Below are 26648 nucleotides of genomic sequence, written 5' to 3' on the forward strand. Positions count from 1 at the left end.
GTTTGTACTCATACCAAGGCTGACCAAATTGGATAAGCATAAAAATATAAAATTTTTCAAGTCTGATATGAGTTTTAAATATTATTAAAACATAACTCTGATGTATTTTTTTAAAAAACAAATGAATTCTAAGTTAAATAACTTTAATACATATTTTTATCACTATATAGAAAGCTATATAAAATATGTACAATAAATATGTACATATTTAAATAACTCTAGCATATTTTGGAAAAAAAAAAGTTTTTCTAAGAAGTATGCTAGGTACTTATAGAAATTTAAAAGAGTATTTGGTAACATAATGAAGTGATTTTAAAGTGAAAAAATCAAGTTAGTTTCTTAAATCTGTTGATTGGATGTTCGCTTGTGAAAAGAGTCCATTCGACTGTTGCATTTGATACAGGAATAGCTACATGTTTTTTTCTAGAACACTGTTATTATGTTGCTACAAAATATCTGAATTGAAGTTTTAAATTTTTTTATTTTTCATAGTAATTTCATTAAAGTCAAAATTTTTTAAATTTTTAATTAACTGTGTCAAAATATAGAATAACTGTAAAAATTGTTTCCTCTTTACACTTCTTAAATTCTTCATTCAAAAAAGATATTGCTGTTAAAATATTATAAAAAGTAAAAAGTTTAAAGTTTAAAAAGTATAATTTTTCTATAATATATATATATATATATATATATATATATATATATATATATATATAAAAGTTTAACCAGTAGTTTAGCAAAACAAATATATGGCTGTCATAAAAAGTATGTCAATCATAGATTTGTTTATAATGAATAATATAAATTTTCATTGAATTTTCACTGAATTTTGATGCAATCAAGCAAAGAAACTAAAATTGCCAAAAGTTACTTCTCCCACATTGTATAGCTTCACTTGCTGCTACAAAACACTTGGAACATGCTCTTGAAGAAATATCATCAGTCCAAGTGAAATCAGGCAAACTCAATTGAAATGCTGTACAGTTTAAGATGTTTTTAATATCAAGATGCTGGTAATAATTAATTTAGATGTTAAGAATATGTCCCAAAAATACAAAATTCGAAAAATATCCTGGTTATATACCTTAAAAAAAAGAAAAATGCAAAACTTTAGGTTTCTAAACCTTCAGGAAGTGTTAGGTGTAGATTTCGATTTTTCTTCAAAATTTCTAATATTTAGATAATAAAACAATCTGAAGAAAAAACAGTTTATTTTGGTTCAAAATATTTTTTGTTTAGTTAGATTTGAAAAAAAATTTACATTTAATCTAAATATTTTTTGCTAAGAAGCTATGTTGTTCAATTTTTTTTTTCATTCTTTTGTCCACTCATTTTCTATTCTCTTTAGCAACCACCATGATGTTTTGTTTCAGACTTTTAATTAAAAGTCAAAAAAAATCAAAAGATTTTCTTTTGAAGAGAAGTTCAATCTAATACAAAAAAAAAAAAAAAAAAAAAAAAAAAAAAAAAAGACAATTTGTACATTTACAACTTTAAAAGAAGTTCACAGTTTTAATAAAAAAAAAAGTTACTCATCGTAAGCTTATTGAGAAAATCTTACTTTTTAAGATGTATTTGCTCTCTCCATTTTTTGTTGAGCTTTTCAATCTTATCTCTAATGGTCCAACTTTTCATCAAGAGGTCTTTTTGAAAACCTGATCTGCACCAGATATTTACTTGTTCTTTGACAAGACAATCATTAATACCTGTCTCACATTTTGCACCAGGGAGTTGACATTTTAGCTATGGAGCAACAAATATTTGATTTTGCTGACTTATGCTTAAACTGCTTTGAGGAAATAATGTGGCAATATCTTCTTAAAATGTCACCACTTGTTGGCAATTGGTATTTGGGAAGCTCTAAAATTGGTCTGCTCAAAAGATACAATGGTCTCTTTGGGTTTTATACCACATTAAATTTTTATCACATCTTTAAATTTTTTTTTTTACAGCTTGTTCTTCTGCATTGTTTATTGTTTATTTCCATATTACTATTTATTTATATATCTAAAAAACGTAAACTTTGTTGTTATATTGATTTAACTAATGTATCCTATATGTTCTCTGTAATAGTATTAAAAAAAATCATACTTGCTTATTTATAAATTCAAAATAAATAAATAAGAAAGATGTAAAAATGTATCATTTATGTGAAAATCCATTTAAAAAGTTCAAAAATGCCTGTTTTTTTAGTTTTTACACCTAACACTTCTAAGGGTCTTTAAACCTTTAAATTTGGTAAAATTGCTTATTTTTATGCATATAACCAGGACGTATTTTGAATCTAAAAAATTTTTTTTGGGACACACCCTAATGTACAGGAGTTAGTTGATGAGTTTCCAATGTTAAAGCATTAAATCATTTTAAGTGGCACTGTCCTTGTATTGATCAGGAGAGTTTGTTGATAACTTTAAAAGAAGAAATATTGGCACCTGTAATTCTGCTCATGGAAAGACTGCATCATCCAATTTGGACTCTTAACTTAAGAAATTTCAGCAAAAGCAAATTCTTTTACAAATTGAGCATCATCACAAAATATTTTCAGCTCTAACCAACTCTGCTGCTCTCAATTGAATTCAGATTGTAATAAACTGCTTAAAGCATTAAGAATAAAGGCTAGTTACAAAAATTCATGGCTCAAACTCTAAAATAGTCAAAATTAATATATGAGTTTAACTATCATTTTTTACTTGCATTTTTGAACTACTACTACACTGTACTAAAAATACCAAGTATATACTTGGTATTTATAGTATAGTGTAGTAGTAAATGCCAAGCATATGTTTGATATCGGGTGTTCAAAAAGAAATTTGGCTGGTTTCAAAATGAAATATCTTGACAAAAAAAAATTCAATTTACTTTATATAATTTATTCATGAAATATCAACTTAAAGAATGATATAAAGCACTGATTTATAAGATTTTTGATTCAAAATTCTAATTTTTCTCTTCACACTTGTCATCATGTCTTGAAAAAGTGTCTTTGATACTTTTTTCAATCCATAAACCTGTTTGTTTTCCACTCTTTGTCCATTCACAATCGACCAATAGGGCTCTATGAAGCTCTATTCAGTGTAATTGTGCGGACTAGCTGATCAGTTGTTTTTAAAACAAAATTGACTTTAATGTTAAATCAGGCCAGAGAAGTATAGAAATATTGTGACTCTTGACAAAAAGCAGCAATCAAAAAAAAAAAAAAAAAAAATCTATTAACTCTGAAGTAGTTATGGAAAAAAAAATTTTAAAAATTCAATGTGTTATTACGTAGTTATTTTATTTTAAAATCAATTAAATTTTATTTCAGACACTCAGCATATACTGGATGTTCACTATTTTCTTGATCTAATCTTTGAATGGTTATGACAGTATTCAGTATAATTTTTTTATTATTATTATTAATTTTTTTTAGATTGAACATGCTTTGGATAAGCAGATTTGTGTCCGAAAAACTGGCTTTCATATGGAGATGTTTAATGAAACATCATACTATTTTAAAAATGGTAGGTTCTACATGGTGTCCTGTAAAAATCTGGACTGTGTTTGATGTTCAACTATCTTTTGTAATATGTTTGATTGTCCAGATTTTGAAAGCAAACCATTTTACAATAAGGCGTTTAAAAAATTATGAAAAATTGCTTTACTTTTGGTTTTTCATGTCCTATACATATCTTTACTAGTATAAAAATAAAATGAAATATCCAAATAAAAGCTACACTTTACACTTTCCTTTTTCCATATTTAAATTTCTACTTTTCACTTAATAACTTGCAATTTCATTTAAGTAAGAGAAATATGTAATAAAAGAAATAGCAAGAAAATGCAAATGCAAAAATAGCTTTAAATAAAAGATTAAATTACTTCAACTTTTGAAAAAGTTCAGGTGTATTTTCTACAGATCGCTATTTTTGTCTTTTTGCATTCTTAAGGAATATTTTAAAGATGAAACAAAATTTTTCTTGAACTCAATATCAAACATTTGTTAAAAGCACTTTTACATTATTTTTGCTATTTAAATCATATTGTCCTCAACACTACTTTTGTCACCAAAAAGGTCTTCCATTTGCTTATAACATATTTACAAAAAGTCTACAACTCTAGCATTCCTTTGCATAAATCTCAATTGCATTTTATTTAAGTATTCTGGTTTTAATTCTGTTTACTATTGAGTTGGTTTTCATAGACTTTTTAATCTAACTGTTTAATTTTTCTCAAGTAATGACCATTCAAATGGTTTTCCATGATTTATTCTAGTTTTTCCATTTGTCTTCTCCAATCAAACTTTTCATTAACTTGCCAAATTATTACGCTTCTCTAAATACTTAATCACCTTGAGTTTGAAATCAATAGTATATATGATCTTTTTTTAGAAGACATTTTTAAAAGTTGGAAAATGTTAGTTAATTTGAAAATTTTCTCAATTTATGTTAATTTGGTCACCTGCTGCATTTTTAAAACAAATTTTAATTTGGTCACCTAATACATTTAAAAGCAAAAATTAGAAATGTATATCACTGTGATGGAAAATTGTTTTGAATTTTCAGTTTTATATGTTTTTTTCCATACACTCCCAAAAATAAGTTAAATATTCAATTATAACGCTTTTTTCACTAATTTTTGGATAATAAAAAATTCCACCTAAACAAAATAGTTTCCTAAAAAAATAAATAAAAGTTTTACATTGAAAAAGAATAGTATATGAAAACCAAGGAAGCTGAAACTCTATTCAAAGCATCTTTTGAATATGGCTAAGAAATTAAAATTTTCTTTTCCAAGTAAATGCCATTATACTATATTAAACAACATAAGTTATTTAACCATATAATAATATATTTTTTTAAATTTTGATTTTAAGTTTCAAAAGTTTATATAAAAAGTAATTCAAAGAAAATTATCATGACTCAGTATGTAAGTTGGCTAGATTTACCCATGGATCTGATTTTTAAGTCCACTAGCTATGTAACTCAAGTTTTGGAACAATTATTTTGAACCATCCTAAACACCTTAAAGTCTCAACTCATAGTGTATACAGTATATCATTGGCATAATACTTAAAAAAAAATGATTCAAGGCATTCCACCAAATCTCAGGGAAATAATTACCAAACTGACACATTTTTTGCTTTAATACTGAAAGGGATAATACAGAAAGAATAGATAGTGGGAATTGTAACTTTTATCCTTACAAGATAGTATTTATAGTTTAGTAAATGATCATGTGGATTTCTCAGGCCAAATATGGATTTGTTCTAGATATAAACTTGACAATTAATTTCTATGATAATGAACTTTCACTATAACAAAACTCAAACACTTTTTAAAAATTAGTCAATCAATACCCTAAGGTCGTTCTGGTCTACAAATGTTCCATCAAATAATATTTCATATGTATTACATATGTTGTTCTAGATGATATTAAGGAATGTTTTTAATAATCAAGAATTATCAATATATTATCAGAATGAAGATGGTTTTTTTTAAAATAATAAGCGTTATATATTTCTAGGATTGCGATGGGTTTATCCGTATAAGTTTAACTTCGTTGCTCATGTGAAAGGACGCTGGTTAAATTCAACGGTGCTAGATGTTTTTAGAAAAGAGTTTAACATGGAGACAGAGGAGTATTATGTAAATTTGGTCATAAATATTTTTATAAAAGTAAAATAGTTTGAAATGTTCCCAAATTATTTTTTTTTTGTTGTTATAGTGTAGATTTTTTTTCATTTTTTTTTTTTCAATGAATTTTTATTAGCATTCTTATTTGCTTGTTTCTGCATCTTGTTGATCATTAAAGTATTACATCAACCATCAGTTACAAAATGTTTATATTTCTAATTAAATATTTATGTTCCTTAGTATCTCTCTTAATTCATAACTTAACAATGGCTGCTTAAAATTACTGGTAAATTTTAAGCAAATATCTAGAGTGGGAAAAGGTTTTTCAGTTACATGCCAAATGAACTTTATTACTCAGATTTCCTTAGAGAAGGGGAATTGTTATATTCAAAATGTCGGGATTCTTGTAAAAAATTCTTTTTAAAGTTAAAAAATTGTGATTTTGAGAAATTTTCACTTAACATTAAATCAATTTAAAGTTTTTGATCAAATCAATTTAAAGTTTTGAGTACTTATTCAAGCTGCAATTAATTACATTATCAACTTTTTTTAGATGCATGCTATTTCTTCTGGAAAAATCAGAGGTGATTTTTAATTATTTGGAGTTTTTAAACTTTTTAAAGCTTGTTTGCAATTTAAGTTTGGTTTTGCACATTTTAAGTCAATGCAAAGTTTACTAGCAATATAAAATTATTTTTATTAATAATTTGTGCAAGTTATTTCAATTATTATAAGCATAAATACTTATTAATTTTTATTAAGCAGAAAAGCATTCAAACATTTAAAATAAAATTGATACTTTTTCATTAAATTATCTGTTTGTAGAGTTAAATTCTGCTACTCTATTTATTGTGGCTTTTAAAAAGGAATAGAGTTTTATTTAGTTAAATGTTAACTAGTTTCATATGAAACATTTTATATAAAAAGTAGTTTAGTTTTAATGTTGAGCATAATGTTGGAATTGTTGAAACATTTATTCATGAACTTTTGCAATAGACCTTATATTGAAAACAAGAAGATTTGATATTTCTCATTATTTCAAAATTCTCATTGCTTCAATATTTTTCATTATTTACTTAGTCTACATTTACAAAGTTTTGAGAGGCATTATCTCCTACACATAACTCACATCTGAATTTTTGAAGATTCAGATCTTCATTTGCAATTATATAAATAAGGGCATTAATTTTCTGTAGTGGTTACATTTTAAAAATAAGTGACTAGTTGTTAAAAAAATGTTTAGACAAGTTTAAACCAACCAACAAGATTTCTATTCAAACATTTAAATATTTTTTTTATTTAAAAAGTTTTTGTTGTTCAATATAATATAGTAAATGCAGTATAACAATATAAATTTGTATACTTTTTCGATTTATTTAGCAAAAAGGTTTATAGTTTTTGTGGAATTTTAAACATCTTCTATTTCATTATTGTACTGGTTGTTAACTATTTTTTTGTACATAACAAATATATGAAAAATAACTTGGATGACAAAGTTAAATTTACATACCATAACAAATTTTAACTTTTTCTCTGTCTTTGGATTAAGAAAATCTTTTTCTATTTCCTTAATGTCTGAAGTAAATAGAAAACAGCCTCTGTTCCCAAAAAACTTTGGTCTTGTAGTCATTAAAAGACATTACTCCAAGGCAGGTTTTACACTGCCCTGTTTTCTTTGTCTGTGGAATTGTTGGAATGTTAAGTCACATTAACACAAAAGGGACTGACTAGAGCTAAAAATATTCTCTGCAGGAAAAAACAATATTCAATAGAAACTACCTGTACACTCTCTAGGTCTTGATGTCACCATTGCACAATAAATTTTTTCTTGTAAAGCAATTGGTCTCCACTCTAGATAAGGAGTTTGGCAGCTTTTAAATATATCCTAAATCACTTTCTAAAGGTCAAGGCTGAAACTTTTGTTGGGCCACAAATAAGGAAGATCCTAGAGATTGGCTTTTCAGCCAAGAAGCTGAAAAGAATAGAGATATTGGCTTATAATGTTTTTTTGCAGTGGTTAATGACCCTGACAATCTCAAAGCTGAAAACTATGAAGAGGTAGTCCAGACTCATAAAAAATTACCTTCAAACAAGGTGCAGGATGTCCTTAAAGTCTATAATCTTGATGTTCCCTTTAACAAATTCAAGGAGAGCACGAGTCTTACTCAGAGAAGCAAGGTGAGTAGTTTCACGTAGATATACTGAAGTTTATACATCATCACAAAAAACAATATTTTGAAAATTTGATAAAGGATTATATGTTGGGGATATTTATAAAGATAAAATTTGCTTGCTATCTTTATAAACAAGAAACTTCTGTAGGCTGTGTTCACTAAACCAAAGTTTTTTTGTAAGTATTGCTGTTTTCTCACGATTCTTAGACATAAACACTTGAAATATAACACTTCAAAGACAAAGTTGGGTTACATATTGTTATAGTTTTAATAACTGGATTTTGTGTCAATTTATCCCATTACTCTTATTACTTGAATTTTAGTGAATGACAACATTGTTTCTCATGATCATAGGCTAACAGCAAAAGATATTTTGAAAACTCAGATTCATCGGTAATTTATTAAATTTATGTTTAGCATTGTTTTCTCAAACTAATCTCTCAATTGTTTTGAAAATACTGTTCTTAAAAAAAAAAAAGTAGTTAATTAATTCTTTTGATTTTTTTTGTTTATTACAGGCACGAACCTCCAGTTATTAATGAAGAAATTGAATTTATACAAAATAATGATAATATTGTGGTCATAAATAAGCCAGCTTCAATTCCTGTAAGTAATATCAATTATTTACATCAATTTTTTTTTTTTTTGATGTTAAGAAGAGATAAACAAACCAATTTTTTAGTAAACTAGCAATTGACTAAAATCCAGATAGAGAAAAATTAATTTATGAAATATATCTTTTTGCCATTGAAGATAAAGTTACTTATATAAAAACTGCGTAGAGGAACTAAACATCAACATGAAAAAAAAAAAAGTTTTAGTCTTCATTTATCTTACAGAGCATAAAGTAGTAAAAGCAATTAATTAATTATAAACAATATAATGTTTTAAATTGGTAAATTGATTTTTTTTAAATACCTTTACATAATTACAGGTTCATCCTTGTGGGAGATTTCGTCATAATACAATTGTATTTATTCTGGGCAAAGAATATGGATTGAATAATCTACATAGTAAGTATATATATAGCTAATGAGATTATGGTTATGGTTTTGTGGTTATGATACAAATCTATTTTCTATAAAAAGGCTGGGCTACAAGTATATCAAATATAAGATAGTGACATAAATTTACTCTTCTTTTTTACTAAACAATTTATACTTATGAAAAATTGTATAAGGGAGTTAAAGGAGAAGGGGAGGTAAGATAACTGTTTTTAAAAACTTTTTTTTTAGTTGTTAAGAATGAAACACTAAAAAATTTGTTTGATATATACATATATTAATGTTTTGAGATTAGGGCAACTTTGACATTATTTACTTTTAAACCTTCTATTATATACTACAATATAACAAATACATTAAGTATTTGTAAATCTGTAAACATGTTTCTATGTTAAAATACAAGACAACACAAGCTAAACTAAGAAGGATGTCCATTACAGTTTAGTCCATTTAAAGAAGTAGCACACCAGTAGTATTGTTTGACTAACTATTTTACAAGAAGAGGAAAATTCTCAACTGTTCATAAATTGATTTTTAAGCAGTCAAGTTGATTGTGACAGATCTACATCATGGTGATGGACAATTTTTTTTAGAGATGGGAGACCTGGTCAAAGTTAGATGTTGTCCATTAAGTTTTATCTACATTGAAAATGTTTTGCATGTGTGTTCTTAATTCTCACAAAAAGTGGTTCATTCTTGAAAGCAGAATCCACTGTTCAGTTCTAAATTTTCAGTTAGAGGTCTTCAAAACTTGTGTCACCTAGAGAAAGGGTCTAGAATTAAATTTTTACTGAAGGCTTTGATTCTATAAAATTGAATACAGATATTGCTCCAATTCTTTTTCTTCAAACAAGTATGAGACATTTAGGTTAAAAGTAAAAAAGTATTGTTGGCTAATACTTAAACAGGTTTCTTTATTTCAAATTAAAAAACAGTGATCAGTGTCACAGAAGGACAAAAAGTTGACATAGCCAGTTTCTTCCTTTTTAAACAAAAGTTTTATAAATAGGTAGTCACCATCATCTTCTAAATTCTTTTCATCCTATTTCATGATGTAAAAACATCTGATGATTTATTAAATGTGCTATTTAAGCATAAGTCAATTAAATTGGGAGTCAAACATTTTACATGGTGAATCTTTAGAGTTCCATGGGCATAGATGCTGTCAGCTAAATCTGAGGATTTGATAACTTCTGTATCAAGGTACATCACTGTAATATCACACAGTTGAGCAGCTGCTTTGGAAAATTGTTAAGCATTTTCATTCACAAATTTAGCTAACAAAACCTTTTCCTGTAAACGTTTTGTTTAACAATTCCACCAATTTCCACCATGGGATTCTTTAAAGTGCCTTGCCATATCTTCATTTTAATATTTTCAGGATGATATGAGAAAGACCAAAAAATGCACTCTGGATCTTGTCGAGCTGCTTATTTATAAACCTATTTGAGAAATCAACACTGAGTATTGCCTTTCCTTTTTTAGATGGCTATCAGCCAAGTTTAGTTCTAAAAAAATTGGCGGTAAATGTTGTATTTATGAATTCTGATTTTTCAATCAATTATTTCTGATCAAAGCTTTGTGGCTTCTTCACCTATAGCTTCTTTTTGAACTTTGCAAACAATTTTTTTGCAAATTACCTAAGTGTTTATAACTTCTTGAAATTGATTTTGTGTAAATAAACAGACTCCCTATATTTATAAAGCAAGTAATGTTTTGAACAATAAACTTTGACATTATCTAACTTTCCACAATAAACAGTGTTTTCTGCATGGTGGACAGTTTATATCTGGTTCCAGAAATGCTATGATTTTTTGACTGTACAAATGATGACCTGTCAGTTTTCTTAAAAACAGCTTTTTTCTAACATTAGAAAAAATATTTTGTATATTTTTTTTTTGTTTGTGACAGACTTTACAAAAGAGCAGATAAGACTTAAACTTGTAGTAGACTTGATTTTGGCATAGCTTGCTTTATTATGGCTACTGAATAATGAAGTACTTGATTTGATGTTCCATCTTCTTAGGCTGTTTAAATTTAAAAGTTAAGACCATATCCCAAGTAATTGAGTATGTATTAAAAGACATGTAAAGAAAATGTAAAGAACCAATATAATATGATTGAAGAATGATGAGCAAGAAACAAAAATCAAAGTAATAGCAGGCTTTTTACTTTTGCCAACTTTATTCTTTCTCTGTCTTTTTGCAACTTTTTTTTTTCAAACATTCAACTTGGAGTTCTATTGATCTCTTTCCTTTTTAAGGTATTCTTTAACAAGAAAAAGAAAAAAAAAAACAAATAAAATCCAGGTTCATAAAAAAAAGTCAGCTGTAAAAAGAACTGTATAGAGCCACCATAGTGTTAAACTAATTGCTTATGGACACCAAGTTGGGTGAGTTATCTTGGCATTAGGCTTAGCTAAAATTTCCACCCCTACAGCAATTAATTATTATTTTAGTTTACAGTTGCTTTTAATTAAGAGTATATTTTAATTAAGTTGCATTTTTATATTACTTATGCTTTAGTGTTATTATGAGTGTATCTTAGAAGTCTTAAGAAAACTCCTTAACATTTTTACTTCTTTAATAAATAATATATTTAGCTTTAATAATCTTTTGAAAGTCTCAATCCATTTTTCAAACAAGGTTTTTACTTTAAATTTTGTGATTTTCCATTTTCTATATTCAAATATTTACAGCATAACAGTCGTTTTTATCTATCTTTCCGCTAATCATTTTTCCAGTAATATTTTTATTAACTCAAATATTGCACTTAATTATACAAATCTTGCACTTGCAATCTTTTCTGTTAAAAAATCCAGAATTGCCACATTTGCATGGGCATTAAACAGACTTCATATCAAAAAGACTACATATAAACCGGACTATATATCATATCAAACAGACTATATAATCCAGACATTGTATACTAATTTGCTGTAATTTAATAGTAGTTTACAATAAAATGAATGTCTGTAAAAACAATTAATCTAAATGAAAGAACATCTGATTATTATCTTAGAAGATACTCAACTAGAAGATTTCAATCTTAGAAGATTTCAACTAGAGTTGAAACAACATCAGATTGCCCCTTTTAACACATATTAAAGTAGAGTTTGTGTAAAAACATTACTGAAAACCTACTAGATAAACTAAAACAAATACCTAAAAAATTCTCTAAAAAGAGTAGTTATGTCAACTTTTTTAAACTGAAAATAAATTATTTAACATAGTTTCATAATATACTCTACTTCAAAATTTACCTTCAGCTGTTCATCGAATTGACAGACTTACCTCAGGAGTACTTATATTTGCAAAGTGAGTCTTACTTTATGCACTTTTATATTGTAGAAAGATTTTGTTGAATTTTTTATATTTTACATGTTACAAATTTATCTTTTTATATTGCAGAGTTAAATTAAATTAACTCTTTACTTCTTCAAAAAAATGTCTAATTTTACTCTTCTTGCAAAGAAACTGTTTTCACTTTTTTGTGCAATTTTAAAGTTGTTAAGTTGCAAAAATTGCAATTTGCTATCTTTGAATTTTTTTTATCGCTATTCTGATTTTAATATAAATAATATTTTTAACATGTTTTGTAAATCAGAACTTCTAAAAAGGCACGTGAGTTGGAAAGTTTAGTCCGTGGAAGATTAGTTGAAAAGGAATATCTAGCTCGAGTTGTTGGAAAGTTTCCAAAGTAAATATTATTATGTGAAATGTTCTCTTATGAAGATATTTTTGTGTTATGCTCTTTATTTTATGAACATTTTTAGTTGATCATGTTATAAAATACTTATCCAATATTTTTACATTTAGAAACTATATAAAGGATGAAATCTCTTTTTGATTTTCTTTTGCTTTTTAGAGAAGAAATTGTGGTAGAAGAACCCATTATGACAGTTTCACATAAAATAGGTTTCTGCTCAGTGAGCAAGGAAGGAAAATTTAGTTCTACAATTTTTCAAAGACTTAGTTATAATGGAGAAAGTAGTGTTGTCCAATGTTAGTATTATTTGTCACTAGAGTTTTACTTTAGCGTTAGAAATCATTGGGGAAGAAATGCAGTAATTACAAATGTTGTTGTAACAATAGCATTAATGTAAAAAAATTATTTTTAAAAAATCAAACAAATTTTGGAAGAAAAATTCTCTTATAAGTTGCATCTTTTTTTCCATTTTTTAAAGTGATGTATCTTGCATAATAACATAATAACACAATTTAAATTAATAACACAATTTAAAAGAAGTAAATTTTTAAAAAGGGCGGTATAACTGTTGTTGAAATGTTAAACAAATAAGTTCAAAATAAATTCAAAATAGTATAAAAAACTTTAATTTGACTAAACCACTTAATAGTATTTAAAACTTTTTAAAAATTATTTAAGTAATTTTTTAATTCAGCTGATAGTTCTGTTTACTAACTTTTTATAAAAAAAGTTACTACATTTTCTTCCTACCATATATTTTATAATTTAATGCCAATGGTAAAATGGCATTTGTAATTATTAATTTATTTTTTCTTAATTTAAAATTCTAAAGTAAAACATTTCCTTATTAGGCACTCAGAGCCAAAAAGTCATAATCCAAATGTACATAATAACATATTTTATATAAAATTTAGAATCTTCAACCTGATAATTATATATATTTTTAAATAAAAATTATTGCTTTTCCATTCAAGATGTATAATAATAATATTGCTAATATAAAATTACTTAAGGTAAACCAAAAACTGGGCGCATGCATCAAATTCGAGTCCACCTTCAATACTTAGGTCATCCTATTGTGAATGATCCTATTTATAACCATCCAACAGCCTGGGGTGAAGGCAATGGTCGAAAAGGGACTGCTATTGATACAAAAAAGGTTTTCTTAACTATTTTTTTATTATTATTTACATTATTAAAAATTTTATTCTTTTTAAAATAGTTAATGTCAAAGAGAGTGAAAGTTCAATCATAAAACTATATTAACCGTTTTAAAAAAGGACTGTTGCATTCTACCTTCCAAAGTGCCATGCCTTTTATTTTGCATTAATTAAAACTACAAGGTTTGACATTTTCTCAACTGTTTTGAGATAGTATTAAATATTATGTAATTAATTTTTATTCATGGTATAAATTAAAGTTAAATCTGTAAAAGCGTTTCTAAGTTTTAAAAGCTTTTGTATTTAACATTTATGCTTAACATAAGTGTTTAATACAAAATTTTAGTACATATGCGCTAACAAAATAATGTATGAACACTTTATTAATTAGTTAATAGCAAATAAACAAGCAGTATTAAATTTTGTCAGTTTTTATTCAAAAATTTTATAAGGGCCTAGTTTTTTCATTTAGGGATTCCTTTTTTACAGCAATTCCTTTTCTCATAACTATAGAATTAAATTCTTCAATCATACATCTCCCTCAGTGCTATAGTTTATGACTTTCAGCTAATTAAAGTTTTTTTCTAATCTTTAATTCTAATTTTCACTATAAAATTCAGCCATTTTTAAAAATATATTTGATCATTATAAAAGTCATACATTTAAATTGATTGAGCTGTATTATTTAAATTATTAAAGTTTTAATACAGTATCTTCCATATATGAACAAGTTCAGTTGTTTTTGTTTTATTTGTTCTCAAACACAATTGTTAATCGGAAAAATGGAGTTTATTGTACAGTATAGCAATATAAATAAGTGCATTATGCAGGTTTTAATGTCTATTTTAGTCATGTAGACAGCCACTGGATTAGTCAGCAAGAATATTTTCAGGGTGCTCATATCAGTGCTTCACAACTACCAGTAAAAATGTATTTGTTCCTCCTGGTAAAAACAGGGTTAAATTATTACATCAGCAATATATCTTGTTTAGCAACATCATTCATAGCTTTACTGCATTATCAGCAAATTTACACAGCACAGAAATCTGAGATACTACAAATGTCAAAGGAAATTAGCGACATCCTGAGATTCTTGAGATGTATGATAAAATTATGAATAGTACATGTACATTTTTAGATGGTATATAAGTATCTTTGTCCATCTGGTTATGTGGTAGGCCCCTGGTGCTTGCACATATATAATACTGGGGTTTTTACCAAAAATTAAATGTTTACCCGGCATTAGTAATTCTCTGTAGTAATCCCTTGGCTGAAATATCAGTAGCTCCTTTTTCAGAAAGTTCAGCATTTCTTCCTTAATTGGATTTAATTCAGAAGCAGGTGGATTAATACTATTGCCTGTCAAAGTGAAGTGTTTTTCTTAGAGACCGCCGATTCGTTACTGTTTATCGGTTTGCGGATTGTGCACCGAATTATCTATGCTAAACGGTTCAAACTACTTACGGATTGATTTGATCCGAAAATAATTTATCGGAAAATAATTCGTTAAAATTTTTTCGGATTATTTTTTCGGATTGCAATCCGATTCGATACTTTCGGATCGGATTGCAATTCGAAAAATTTTTTTCGAATTGGAATCCGAACCGATATTATTTTTACGGATTTATACGGATTCAGAATAAAAAAAGCTTTCGAATTAAAATTCATTTTTATTTATTTATAATATTCAAATATACAATGAAACGAAATGATTTCCTTGTTAAGAAATAAAAAAAAGTCAAAATCACACTGAAAGTTAATCATTTTCCAAATTCATTTCCTGGCCACACAATGTCTTGAATTTTACTGAGTTGCTTAGTGTTTTCTTTCATATATACCAACATCTCAACCTTTGAGATTGAAAGATTGGTTCTTCTAGAGCTGTATATATTCCCTGCTGTTGAGAAAACTCTTTCAGATGTTGATGATGCAGCAGGTATACAGAGGTTTTTTCTGGCCAGCCTTGACATTATTGGGTAAATATACTGGTTTTGTTTCCAGAATTCCAGTACATTTGTATTTGCTGGAACTGGTTTTGAATTCAAATACCCCTCAATTTCAGTAGAAATGGCTTTCTTGGTGCTTGTTTCACCTCCAGGATTAATGTAACCTGCACCAAACACTTTCTTCCTCAGTTGTTCAGTGAAATCAAAGTCGTCGTCATCTTCATCATCCAACATTGAAGGGGAAGGAGTGCTTTGGCTAGCCAAAATTTCTTTTTTTGACAGTTCTTCCATAGCTTTTTTTACTGCAGTTTTGACTACTTCAAATTTTTCCCCCTCATCCACAAAGCACATGCCCTTGCTGTTAGGATCTAAAAAATGAGCTATAGAGAATTCAATATTCATCAACTCCCTTTTCGAATCTTTTGTTTAAATCTTCATTGAAGTAGTGAGCAAGCTCTGATGACACCTCGGTTTTTGGCTTGATCATCTCCCTTGCTAATCTTCCTCTGATGTTGTATAGGCAATTAATAACGGAACAGATGCTAACATTCTTTTCACTGCTGCATTTCTCAGAGAATTCTGAAAAGCCTCTCAGAAGCCGGATGACAGATTGAATAGATTCCACTTCATCATCTGTTGGTAAAAGATCTGTCAACTTACAACCTCCAGAAACAGTAGGGTTCGGATTCTTTAAAGAATGCATCGCCGGAAGAAGATCCACCACAGACTCCATTTGATGGAGGTCAGAGTTCCATCTTGTGGGGCATCTCTGTACTAACTTTGTTCTGGAGTTTTTTAAGGCTTTGGCAGCATTAACTAAAGTCATAGCTTTTTGAGAGGACTGGTTGAAGTGACCTACTAATTTTGTTATTTTGTGGTTGAGAATTGACCATTTTGGACATCTTTTATCATCGACAGCACCACTGACAACTAGATTTAGACGGTGGTCGACACACCAAATTGCACTTTGAACCCCAATTGATTTCCTAACACCTGCTTAGACATTAGCTGCACCGTCGACTGTTATCCAGGTTTTGACTCAAAATCAAGTTCCAGTTTGTTGATAGATTCATTGAGCTTCTTGGCAATATTGTCGGCAGTATGTTGTTCGGGGAAGTAGGACATTTCTACCAAGAAGCGCTTTAATTGGAACTTTGAATCTATATAGTGGAGTGTAAGGCTCATGAAAGACAAATTGGTGTGATCAGTGGTCCACACGTCGGATGTAAAGGCCACTCCATCAAGATTTGACTTGTCTGAATTGAAAATGTTTTTTACTTGTTCCTTGATGAATTTAAAAAGGAGAGGAATGTATTTTGTAGATATATTCTTTGCTGTAATGGCTCTGAATTGACCGTTGGTTGCAGTTCTCATCATCCGGGTGAATGCGTCAGTTTCTACAATAGAAAATGGTTGAGTGTCCTCAATCACCCATTTAGTAATGTCAACAACAGTTCTTATTTGATTGATGTCAGTAACTTCCCATTCAGGTTTGGTAGCCTGTTTTCTGCCTTGCAGTGTCTGTGTGTTGGAAGTGCCACAAGTTCCACTTGGTCCAGGCTGTGGCGATACTGGTGTATCTTTTTGTGTCTGTGGACATCTCCTCTTTTTTCCTCTTTCTTGTGTTTGTTCAAAATCTGAGTCTTCAGAGGCAAGCTCATCAAAAATGTCTGGTATTGTTGATTTTTGCTTGTCTTTCCTTTCTAATTGTTTATATAAATTCAAGTGGACTCTTTTCAAATGGTTCCTTAAAGGACTTGTGGTGCTTTTATTGATTAAGTATATTTTGCCACAGGCCTTGCATTTTGCCTTGTTTTCCTCCACATTGTTGAAGAATTCCCAAATATTAGACAGCTTAGGCATCTGAAAAGAAAAAAAAAGTGAAATGAAAAAAAAAAAAAGAAACGAATCGGATTGAGTTTGCCATATCGGATCGGACGAATATTTCGGATTATTTATTGAATTTAAAATCCACAAAAACGGATCAGATTGTTAATAAGGATTACTTTTCGGATTAAAAATTCGAAAACACGGATCAAATCACATTTTCGATTTACTGACTTTTTATTGAAATATTTGGCTCAATATTTCCTTAATATTTGCCTTAATAAAACGTGATAGTTTTTGATGCATACAAACAGTTTCCGAAAAAGAACTAATTATTTATTAAGTTATTTGAAAATTTTCCTTAATATTCGTCTTAACAATAAATGATATTTTAGAGGCATGCATAAAGTTTTCAATAAAAGAACTAATTATTTGCCTTAATTATTGAAATGAGCGTAACAATTTTTCAAACTAGTTTTTATCTCTATTTCTATTTTTATTTCTGTTAATATTTAAGTAGAAGAAATATTACAATATAAATTTTATCGGACCAATCCACTAATTGAAGCAATCCGCAAAGCGAAATAATTCGCAAAGGAATTCGATCCACAAAAAAAAAAAAAAAAAAACCGCAAAAATTCAGTTTGAAATATTCTTAACTTTTAAATCAAATTAATATAATAATGGCTTACCGTAATAAATGTAGGTGAAGAATAGTAGACTTGATCTGTTGAACGAATTGTTGTATGTTAAGATTTCCAAATAGAACTGATTGAAAATAAAAAAGAAATCCACTATTTATAGGACGCGCACATAATAAAAACGTAATTTTTTTGGACCACACCATTTAATGGTGACGCGAACGGAACGCGATTCGTATAATTCGCTAAACGAATAAAAGTTAAATTGATTTGTAAAAATTTTTCGGATTGATAATCCGAACAGCGAAGTGAATCCGCAAAAAAAAAATTCGCTAGTGGTTCGTAAATTAGTTTTCGGATTATTAATCCGAAAAATTTTTACGAACTGACTATTTTAATCCGCAAAATAAGTCGGATTGGCTTTTTGCGGATTTTACGAACCGAATCGGCGGTGCCTAGTTTTTCTTCATTTTCAAAGCTTGCATTCAGTTGTTCTTCAACTGAAGCAGAAGCATTTTGCTGTCTCTGCTTTTCTTTAACCCATATAATGAATCCCACTGCTGAAAACTTTCCTCAAGCTTATTAAGTTTCAACAGCACCCATGGAATCCCTTCTACCCTTTTCTATTTGTGAGTCCAAGAATTGCATATCCTCGTTAATTTTGATAAATTTCTTAACATCAATATGTGAAACATCAAAAAAACTATCCAGATTTTTTACTCTACTTTGCACCATACATTTTTGTTGCATCTTTATTTAGAGCATGCTTACTTCCCATTTAGTTCTTTCAACTTGGTAATCATAATATACTCTAATTCACTTCTGTGGGGTGGGCATTCTAGCCTTCATTTAAAACTGCAATAATTTTTTTTTGACTGATACAGTGCTTCTGCTGTACAGAGATTTTACTTTATAAAGCTTTGAAGTTTGAATGTTTATTTGAAATTCAAAACTTCAAATTTCGGATGCTTTAGTGTGTATATATATATATATATATATATATATATATATATATATATATATATATATATATATATATATATATACACATACATACAGGCCCAGCTTGAAGTGTGTTCGAAGTGTGTAATGCACACAGGTGCCGCAGGCGCTGAAAATTCATAGGCGTCTACAAGATTATATGAAATATAAATTTTATACAATATGAAATTATATTTTTTTAATTTTTGTAAAGTAATTTTTTCCTTTTTTTATAAATGAACAGGCACCTCCAAATGTATTTTTATTACCAAAGGAATCTTAATTTCTATTTTTTCAAAATTTAGATAAGTAAGTATTGTATTTTCAGCGCCACATAAAAATGTTGTCAGTTAATTTTCATTTTCATACTTTGAAAAGGAATTTAAATTTTATAAGTAAGTGAATTTGAATCATAAACTCACTGTAAGTGAATTTGAATTATAATACTGAGAAATTAAATATTAAAAATTATTTGCTGTAACATGGACCGGAAACGGAAATTGTCTGGTTGGCGAAACAAACAAAATAGGGAAAACAGGCTGAAAGAGCAATTTAAAAATCAAAAAATGTTGAACAGCATTCTGCAAGTTAGGCAAAATGAAGACATTTCTGATAAGGTAGTTGAAGAAATCGATATATATGAGCGTGAGTATGATTAATATATTGTAACTGGTGAGAAGTCTGTTTCTGAAACTGACGAAGCTAAAGTTAATGTTGAATTAAATGCTAGCACTAGTACAGCTAATCAAGATGAATGTTTAAATAATGAGGTAGAAAAAAGTGCTGAGAATATATCTATCTGTAATGATTTTTGTAATATAACGGATTGGCCAGAAAATTGGCAGAATTTCCAAATTCAAAATATAGTTTCCAAAGGTCCAATACAAGCTAATATTAACCAGTACCCAAAAGACAGTTTGGGTCGATCATTTAACAAAATACATTTTTATCCAAAAACAGCAAATGGTGAATTATTTAAAAGAACCTGGCTTGTATATTCATCCAAAGTAGATTGGGTATTCTGTTTTTGTTGTAAAATATTTAGTAGCGATGAATTTGCCTTAGCAAAAGGAGGAACAAATGATTGGGACCACAACAATAATTTTAAAAAGACACAAGCAAAGTACTGAGCATTTTCACTGCTATTGAAAGTGGATTGAGCTTAAAAACCGGCTTTCTTGTGGTCAAGCCGTTGATTGTCTAGCTAATAAGTTATACTTGAGTGAAGTAGAACATTGGGATGAACTACTCAAGCGAATAATCTCAATTATTTTAATGATGGCCTTAGAAAATATTGCATTTAGAGGATCTTCAGACAGAATGTTCACTGAAAATAATGGTAAATTTTTTAAAATTGTTGAGTTGTTTTCAAAGTTTGATCCGGTGTTAGAGAAACATGTTAAACAAGCAGTAGAAAATCAAAAAAAACCTCATTACTTGGGAAAAAATATCCAGCAAGAAATTATTTTATTGATTGCTAAAGCTACAAAGGATAATATTTTGGAAATGGTAAAAAATGCAATGTATTTTTCCGTTATTGTATACTGTACACCTGATGCCAGCCATAAAAAACAAATGTCAATTGTTCTGCCTTACGTCCACATAACAAAATTAACCGAAGGTAATAATGCTAGTGTGGAAGTCAAAAAAAGTTTTTTGGAATTTATTAACATTTTGGATTCAACTGGAGCAAAGATGACTGAAGAAATATTAACTTTTTTTACACAAAATGGCTTATCAATTATGAATCTTTGTAGTCAAGGCTACGATAATGGAACCAATATGCGTGGAAAAAAAAACAGTGTTCAGGCTCATATTACAAACATAAATCCAAGGGCTTTCTTCATTGCATGAGTCTGCCACTCCTTAAATTTAGTCGTTGTTGATGCAGTAAAAGTAACTATTTAAATTATTAATTTTCTTTTTCAACCATCCAAGCAATTTACAACTTTTTCTCAAGATTGCCAAAGCGTTGGCATATTTTTATATCCATGTGTTGTAAATTGACAGTGAAATCATTAAGTGATACACGATGGGAAAGCCATGTTAATGCCGTTAGTGCTTTGAAAAGCGGGTTGAAAGGAATTTATTCAGCGTTAAAAGAAGTCGTTCAATTGGAAAAAGATGCACTTACACGCATAACAGCTGAATCAATCGCATCAAAATTAGACAGTTTTGAATTTATTTGTGGTCTAATAATCTGGCAAGATGTTCTATCAGAAATAAATTGTACAAGCAAATTCTTACAGTCACAGCATGGATGTGAGATCAGCAGGTAGTATGTTAAAAAAACAAATGAATTTTTGATTTCTCTTAATTCCGAAGTTTCTTTTGCTAAATATATTTCAGAAACTAAAGTATGCACTATAGATGCGGATTTAACTAACAATTTTAGGCCTGAGGTAGAAAATCGGACCCGAAAAAGAACGCTTTTTTTTGGAGGGGAGCCTGAAGCACCCGAGTCCATTAATCCTAAAATGAAATTCAAAAGGAAATTTTTTCGAAATATTATTTACAATAGCAATTTTTTCAATGAAAGAATGTTTTGAATCATTTTCAGGTGTTATGCTACCTTTTAAACTTTTGTATGATATTAAAAAATGTGATGAAATGGAGAACAATGAACTCATAGATGAATATAAATTATTAGAAACAACATTAACTTATAAAGAAAGCAAAGATCTTGACGCATACGAATTACAAATTGAGCTGAAGTTGTTGTCTCGAAAAATTGATGATGATACTTACCCAGAAAACATTTTGAAATGGATTTATAATAACAATGTTGAAGAACTCTTTCCAAATGCACTGATTGCATTAAGATTGCTATTAATTTTGCCCATTTCTGTTGCTAAAGGTGAAAGAATTTTTTCTAAATTAAAAATGATTTAAAATTACCAGCGATCAACTATGGGGCAAGAAAAATTGAGCGGTTTGGCAATAATCTCCATAGAATCGGACATTGCCAAATCTATTAACCTAGATCTGTTGCGTAAAGATTTTGCTAAAATCAAAGCCAGGCAAATCCCTTAGTAGTAAAGTTTAATATTTTATGCAATATTTTTTATGTTTTATTTAAACATTTTTTTGTCATATTTTTCTAATTAATTTTATTTTCGTTTTTCTACTTTTATTACTTGGATTATTTAGTTTTTGGTAATTTTTTTTTTGATTAATAAATAAGTTTTAATCACAACTCTTGTTGTTTAATTTTTTTGTCATAAATGAATTTAATTTGCCTTAATATTATAATCAAAATATTATATAAAATATAAACTATAAACCTATTTTAAAATAATTTGACAGTTTTAAACAATAATAATATAAAACCATAGAAAATAGTGGCCGGGTTTTGCTTATAATATGGCTTTTTCGTACCTTATTGAAAAAAATTCAAAGGCGCCAAATTTTTTTTGCACACACACAAAAAAAACAATGAGCTGGGCCTGTATATATATATATATATATATATATATATATATATATATATATATATATATATATATATATATATATATATATATATATATATATATATATATATATATATATATATATATAAGGGTCCGTCAAAAAAAACGAAAGTCATAATTGAACATACCATGGTTTCTTTTATTATGAATTTAGGTATTAGTAAGACCCCTGGAAAATTTCAAACTCATAGGTGCACTGCTAAGCCCTGCACTTTAGGTTTGAAAGTCACTTTTTTTATATAAAATAAGGTGCCGTTGTGATCAAGAGTCTGAGATTTTTTATAGTAAGACCTGTGAAAAATCTCAGACTCTTAGGTACACTACTAAGCCCTCCTCTTTGGACTTATAGAGACCCCATCTATTAAAAAAAATTTCCTCAAAATGGTTTTTTAATAAACTTACAAATTACTCAACGTTTTTTGACAGAAATTTCTTATATCTTACAGCAAACTAAGTTGTGTAAAATTAAAACATAAGCAACCTTATTATTATTTCTTTATTTTGATAATTCAATAAAGCAAATATTTTATTGAAATCAAAGTATCGCATTTCTTCCAAATATATATTTGACAGTGAAAATATTAAACCATTTTGCCACTATTTAAGATCTTACACACACACACACACACACACACACACACACACACACACACACACACACACACACACACACACACACACACACACACACACACACACACACACACACACACACACACATATATATATATATATATATATATATATATATATATATATATAATTTTTTTTTATGAAACAAATAAATAAAGTTGCATTTTGGTATTTCTATTATGAACTGTGATGATAGCATGTTCTGAAATGACTAGTCAATTGATACTTCATTTCCTCCACAAAATAAATACAAGTATCAAGAACTATGTAAACCTCTTGGTAGATGCAGGATCAGTAACAGAGAGGCTTGTATGATTACAAATGCAGAATTGAAAGGTCTAACCTCCTAACATTAAAGACTATAATCAACCCTTGTAAAACAAAGAGACAAAGAATGTTTTGGAGAAAACAAAAGATTAAATTGCATAGTGATGAGACAAAAAAACTAGTATGTATTGGATTTGATGGAAAACAGAATATGGTTCTTGTGCATGATAGATACTAAAAGCTGTAGAAATATGAAAGAGGAGTACTATGTTATAGTTTTCTTTCCAGAAAACAAATATATTGATCATTAGTTACAAAAAGCAATTGAGCTACTTATGTTGCCATTAAGATCATGTCAGTCTTAAAAAAACAGAGTCTAAAGATGTATGTGATGGAACTAACAACACTAAGAACAATGGCATATTGAGAAAAGTTGAAGATAGTTGGGAAGACCACTACAGTTGCTAGTTTGTCAATTACACATGGATAAATTAGCATTATTTTTCACAAATATTTTTCACATTTTAATGGTGGACAAATGACAGGATCTGCAACATCATCTGGTGGCATTAGCTGTTTAATACAAAAGACATCCCAGTTGTCAATTTTTTTCCCATTTCTGGGAAGTTTGTTGATGTTCCTGGTTAGGTCTCTAAAGGTCTCTGCACAATCAGGGATATCTTCAGAAAGAATATTTAACTGTGCAGGTAGGATGTGATTCAAGTCAACCATTTCTAGAGTGTAGTCAATTATGTAATACAATCATGCTAGATGGCTCATGAAAGCTAAGTCTTATGTTTGTATATGTCACAGACAGTTGCATCAAAATTAATGCAGAGGCTAGTTAGTTTCATAGTTATTGTCTATGGCCATTTATTTCACATTAAATGTCATAGTAGATATCAAGATGGGTCAAAAAATTTCTTTTTACTTATGAAGTGTCAGCAATTCAATAAGCCAGATCAAAGTATTGTGTTTCCAGTACTACAGAACAACAGTTATTTTGTTCATTCTGAAGATGTTTTGATGACTGAAAATTTTTGTTTTGAAATTACAAATTAATCAAGACAGAGAATACAACCAATACTGTTTTAATTTTTGAAAAAAATGATATTAAGTTGAACTTCTCTGCTGAAACTGTTTTTGAAGGGATTAATTGGGACAAGGTAACACTGCATCCTCTGCTTTCACATGTGTCCATTAATGACCTAAAGACATGTCAGCAACTTATTCCACCAACATTTCCATATCATTCACAAGCTCTTGAATGGACAGTTAAAGATGTTTCAGAATCTAGCTCAAACGTCTATGGATATAAATCTTGACATAACATGACTTTGTTAGGCAAGAAAGCTAGTCTTGAACTGTCTAAAGTGTATACCAACGCTCATTTCAAATAACAAGTACATCTTCCTTATTATTTAAATAGCTTGTCTAAACAATGTTCTTAGCTAACTACTATTGAAAAAAGGTTTTGATGTGTGCATTGATCATCAGAAACGTTTATGTATTTTTTACATTTTTTAGGCTTACATAACAATATCACTTTTCAATGAGTAAAAGTTGGCAAGTGTTAACATTTAATAAAAAAATTGAAGAAATATTTTTTTTTAATATTGGGTAATGTAAAAACTTTTTAATAGTGTTTCATTACTGCAATGAAATATTTATTACAATTCAATCCACCCTTTACACACACACACACACACACACACACACACACACACACACACACACACACACACACACACACACACACACACACACACACACACACACACACACACACACACACACACATATATATATATATATATATATATATATATATATATATATATATATATATATATATTTATATATATATATATATGAAGGGTGCAAGGGGAATGTTGGTGATGTCACATTTTTTTCATTTTGATAAAACGAAAAAAGAAAGTTTGAAGACTTATATAACAAGCTTTAAATTTAATTTGATCTGTTACTTAGTATTTAAACACAATGGAAGTTTATTGGAAGGTAGACTACACGAACTGCAGCAAATCCTGAATTCAGTGTCCTCTTGTGACATCACAGGTTTTCCCCTTGTAAATATTGATTTCAATTTTATCATCAAAGTATTGTTCAACAAATTGCTTATTATAGCTTAAGAAGCACAGCTGCAGAGTTAAGTCTCCAAACTTTTCAATATGAACCATAAACATGTTTATGGAGTGGGACAAAGGGGCCATAGAAACCCCACCCCAGGATAATGATGTCATTCTTCCAGTTTGATATATTTTGTTGCTTTTTCTGTAACATTCTGTTTAAAAAATTTTTGATAAGTTTTTGTTTCAATTATTTTGTTAATCCTTTGATCCCCTATACCCCTGCCTCCCCCTTCCAGATGAAAACATAACATATGGCAGCTAGAGAAAAAAAACTCACAGTATTTGAGGTGTGTAACAAAATCGTTACATTAAAAAAAATAATATTTTGATTGATGACATAATTTGTGTAATACATATTATATATATAAAATAAATATCTTTTTTTGTCAATCATAACCTGTTAATGTAATTTAAACATTCCTGTTCAGACAGTTCTGACGCTGATTCATCATCATCCAACTGACCTTTGTAAGGTAGGCCTTTAAAAAATTGCTGGGGCTCAGGCATGCAAAAGAGAACCTGAAGGTCAGTATACTTGGCGCTGGTGATAGCCATTCTTTCAGTATACAAGAATGTGAGGGGCTTTGTTATTAAACGGTTCCTCTTTCCAACTGTTTTTGAAACAACAGCTATTTTTAAAGGTCCATTTCAGTTCTCAATTTATTGTAGCATATGAGGAAAATCTTGGGAAAAAACAATCTCACGGATTGGACAGGTTTGTATAGGACAAAAGGCTTTGTAAAATGGTTTGATATGTTCTGAAATATTTAGAAATGTGTTCCATCTTGCTAATTTGAAACGGTAAAGGTTTCTTGTGAAGGTGCTGCAGCATGCTATTTACGTTGTCTGCTCCTTTTTTCCCATACGTTTCATCATAGCAAAACAGGTGCACACTGTCTGATTCTAAGCTGTGTATATTAAATGTGTGCATAGAGAGCTGCTTATGATAAGAAACATCATTGGTAGAAATATTAGGACAGCTCATGTTCTTTGCAAAGTTAAATGTAAGAGCTGCATGAATAGTTTTTAACAAGGCATTATGTCATGCTGCTGCCTTTCTGACATAAAACAC

At 28.7% G+C, this 26648-nt stretch overlaps 2 protein-coding genes across 9 annotated transcripts in view; one reads left to right on the top strand and one right to left on the bottom strand.

Annotated features, from left to right (window-relative positions):
- The window catches only part of LOC145194354 (pseudouridylate synthase RPUSD2-like), a 33320-nt gene that overhangs the window by 3335 nt on the left and 3337 nt on the right, over nt 1–26648 (top strand). For 6 of the 8 annotated variants that reach the window (XM_090069416.1, XM_090069418.1, XM_090069415.1 and 3 more), the window contains 10 exons: nt 3410–3500; nt 5503–5624; nt 6166–6196; nt 8110–8179; nt 8305–8392; nt 8721–8799; nt 12059–12107; nt 12397–12489; nt 12658–12794; nt 13512–13657. In XM_090069416.1, the coding sequence (XP_089925542.1) occupies nt 3410–3500; nt 5503–5624; nt 6166–6196; nt 8110–8179; nt 8305–8392; nt 8721–8799; nt 12059–12107; nt 12397–12489; nt 12658–12794; nt 13512–13657 (906 nt within the window). The remainder of the gene's footprint in view (nt 1–3409; nt 3501–5502; nt 5625–6165; nt 6197–8109; nt 8180–8304; nt 8393–8720; nt 8800–12058; nt 12108–12396; nt 12490–12657; nt 12795–13511; nt 13658–26648) is intronic. The other 2 variants (XM_090069421.1, XM_090069419.1) reach the window with 1 other exon arrangement.
- LOC149881110 (uncharacterized) lies at nt 14910–18493 on the bottom strand. Its single transcript, XM_090069422.1, has 2 exons — nt 18124–18493; nt 14910–17467 (listed from the first exon to the last, which is right to left on the bottom strand). The coding sequence occupies exon 2, from the start codon at nt 17465–17467 to the stop codon at nt 16628–16630; it is 840 nt and encodes a 279-aa protein (XP_089925548.1). The 5' UTR covers nt 18124–18493; the 3' UTR covers nt 14910–16627.

This window comes from Hydra viridissima, unplaced genomic scaffold (assembly GCF_058129835.1).
Source record: "Hydra viridissima isolate aposymbiotic clone 2 unplaced genomic scaffold, HvirCarnegie_v1 scaffold_12, whole genome shotgun sequence".
In the NCBI taxonomy this organism is placed as follows: domain Eukaryota; kingdom Metazoa; phylum Cnidaria; class Hydrozoa; order Anthoathecata; family Hydridae; genus Hydra; species Hydra viridissima.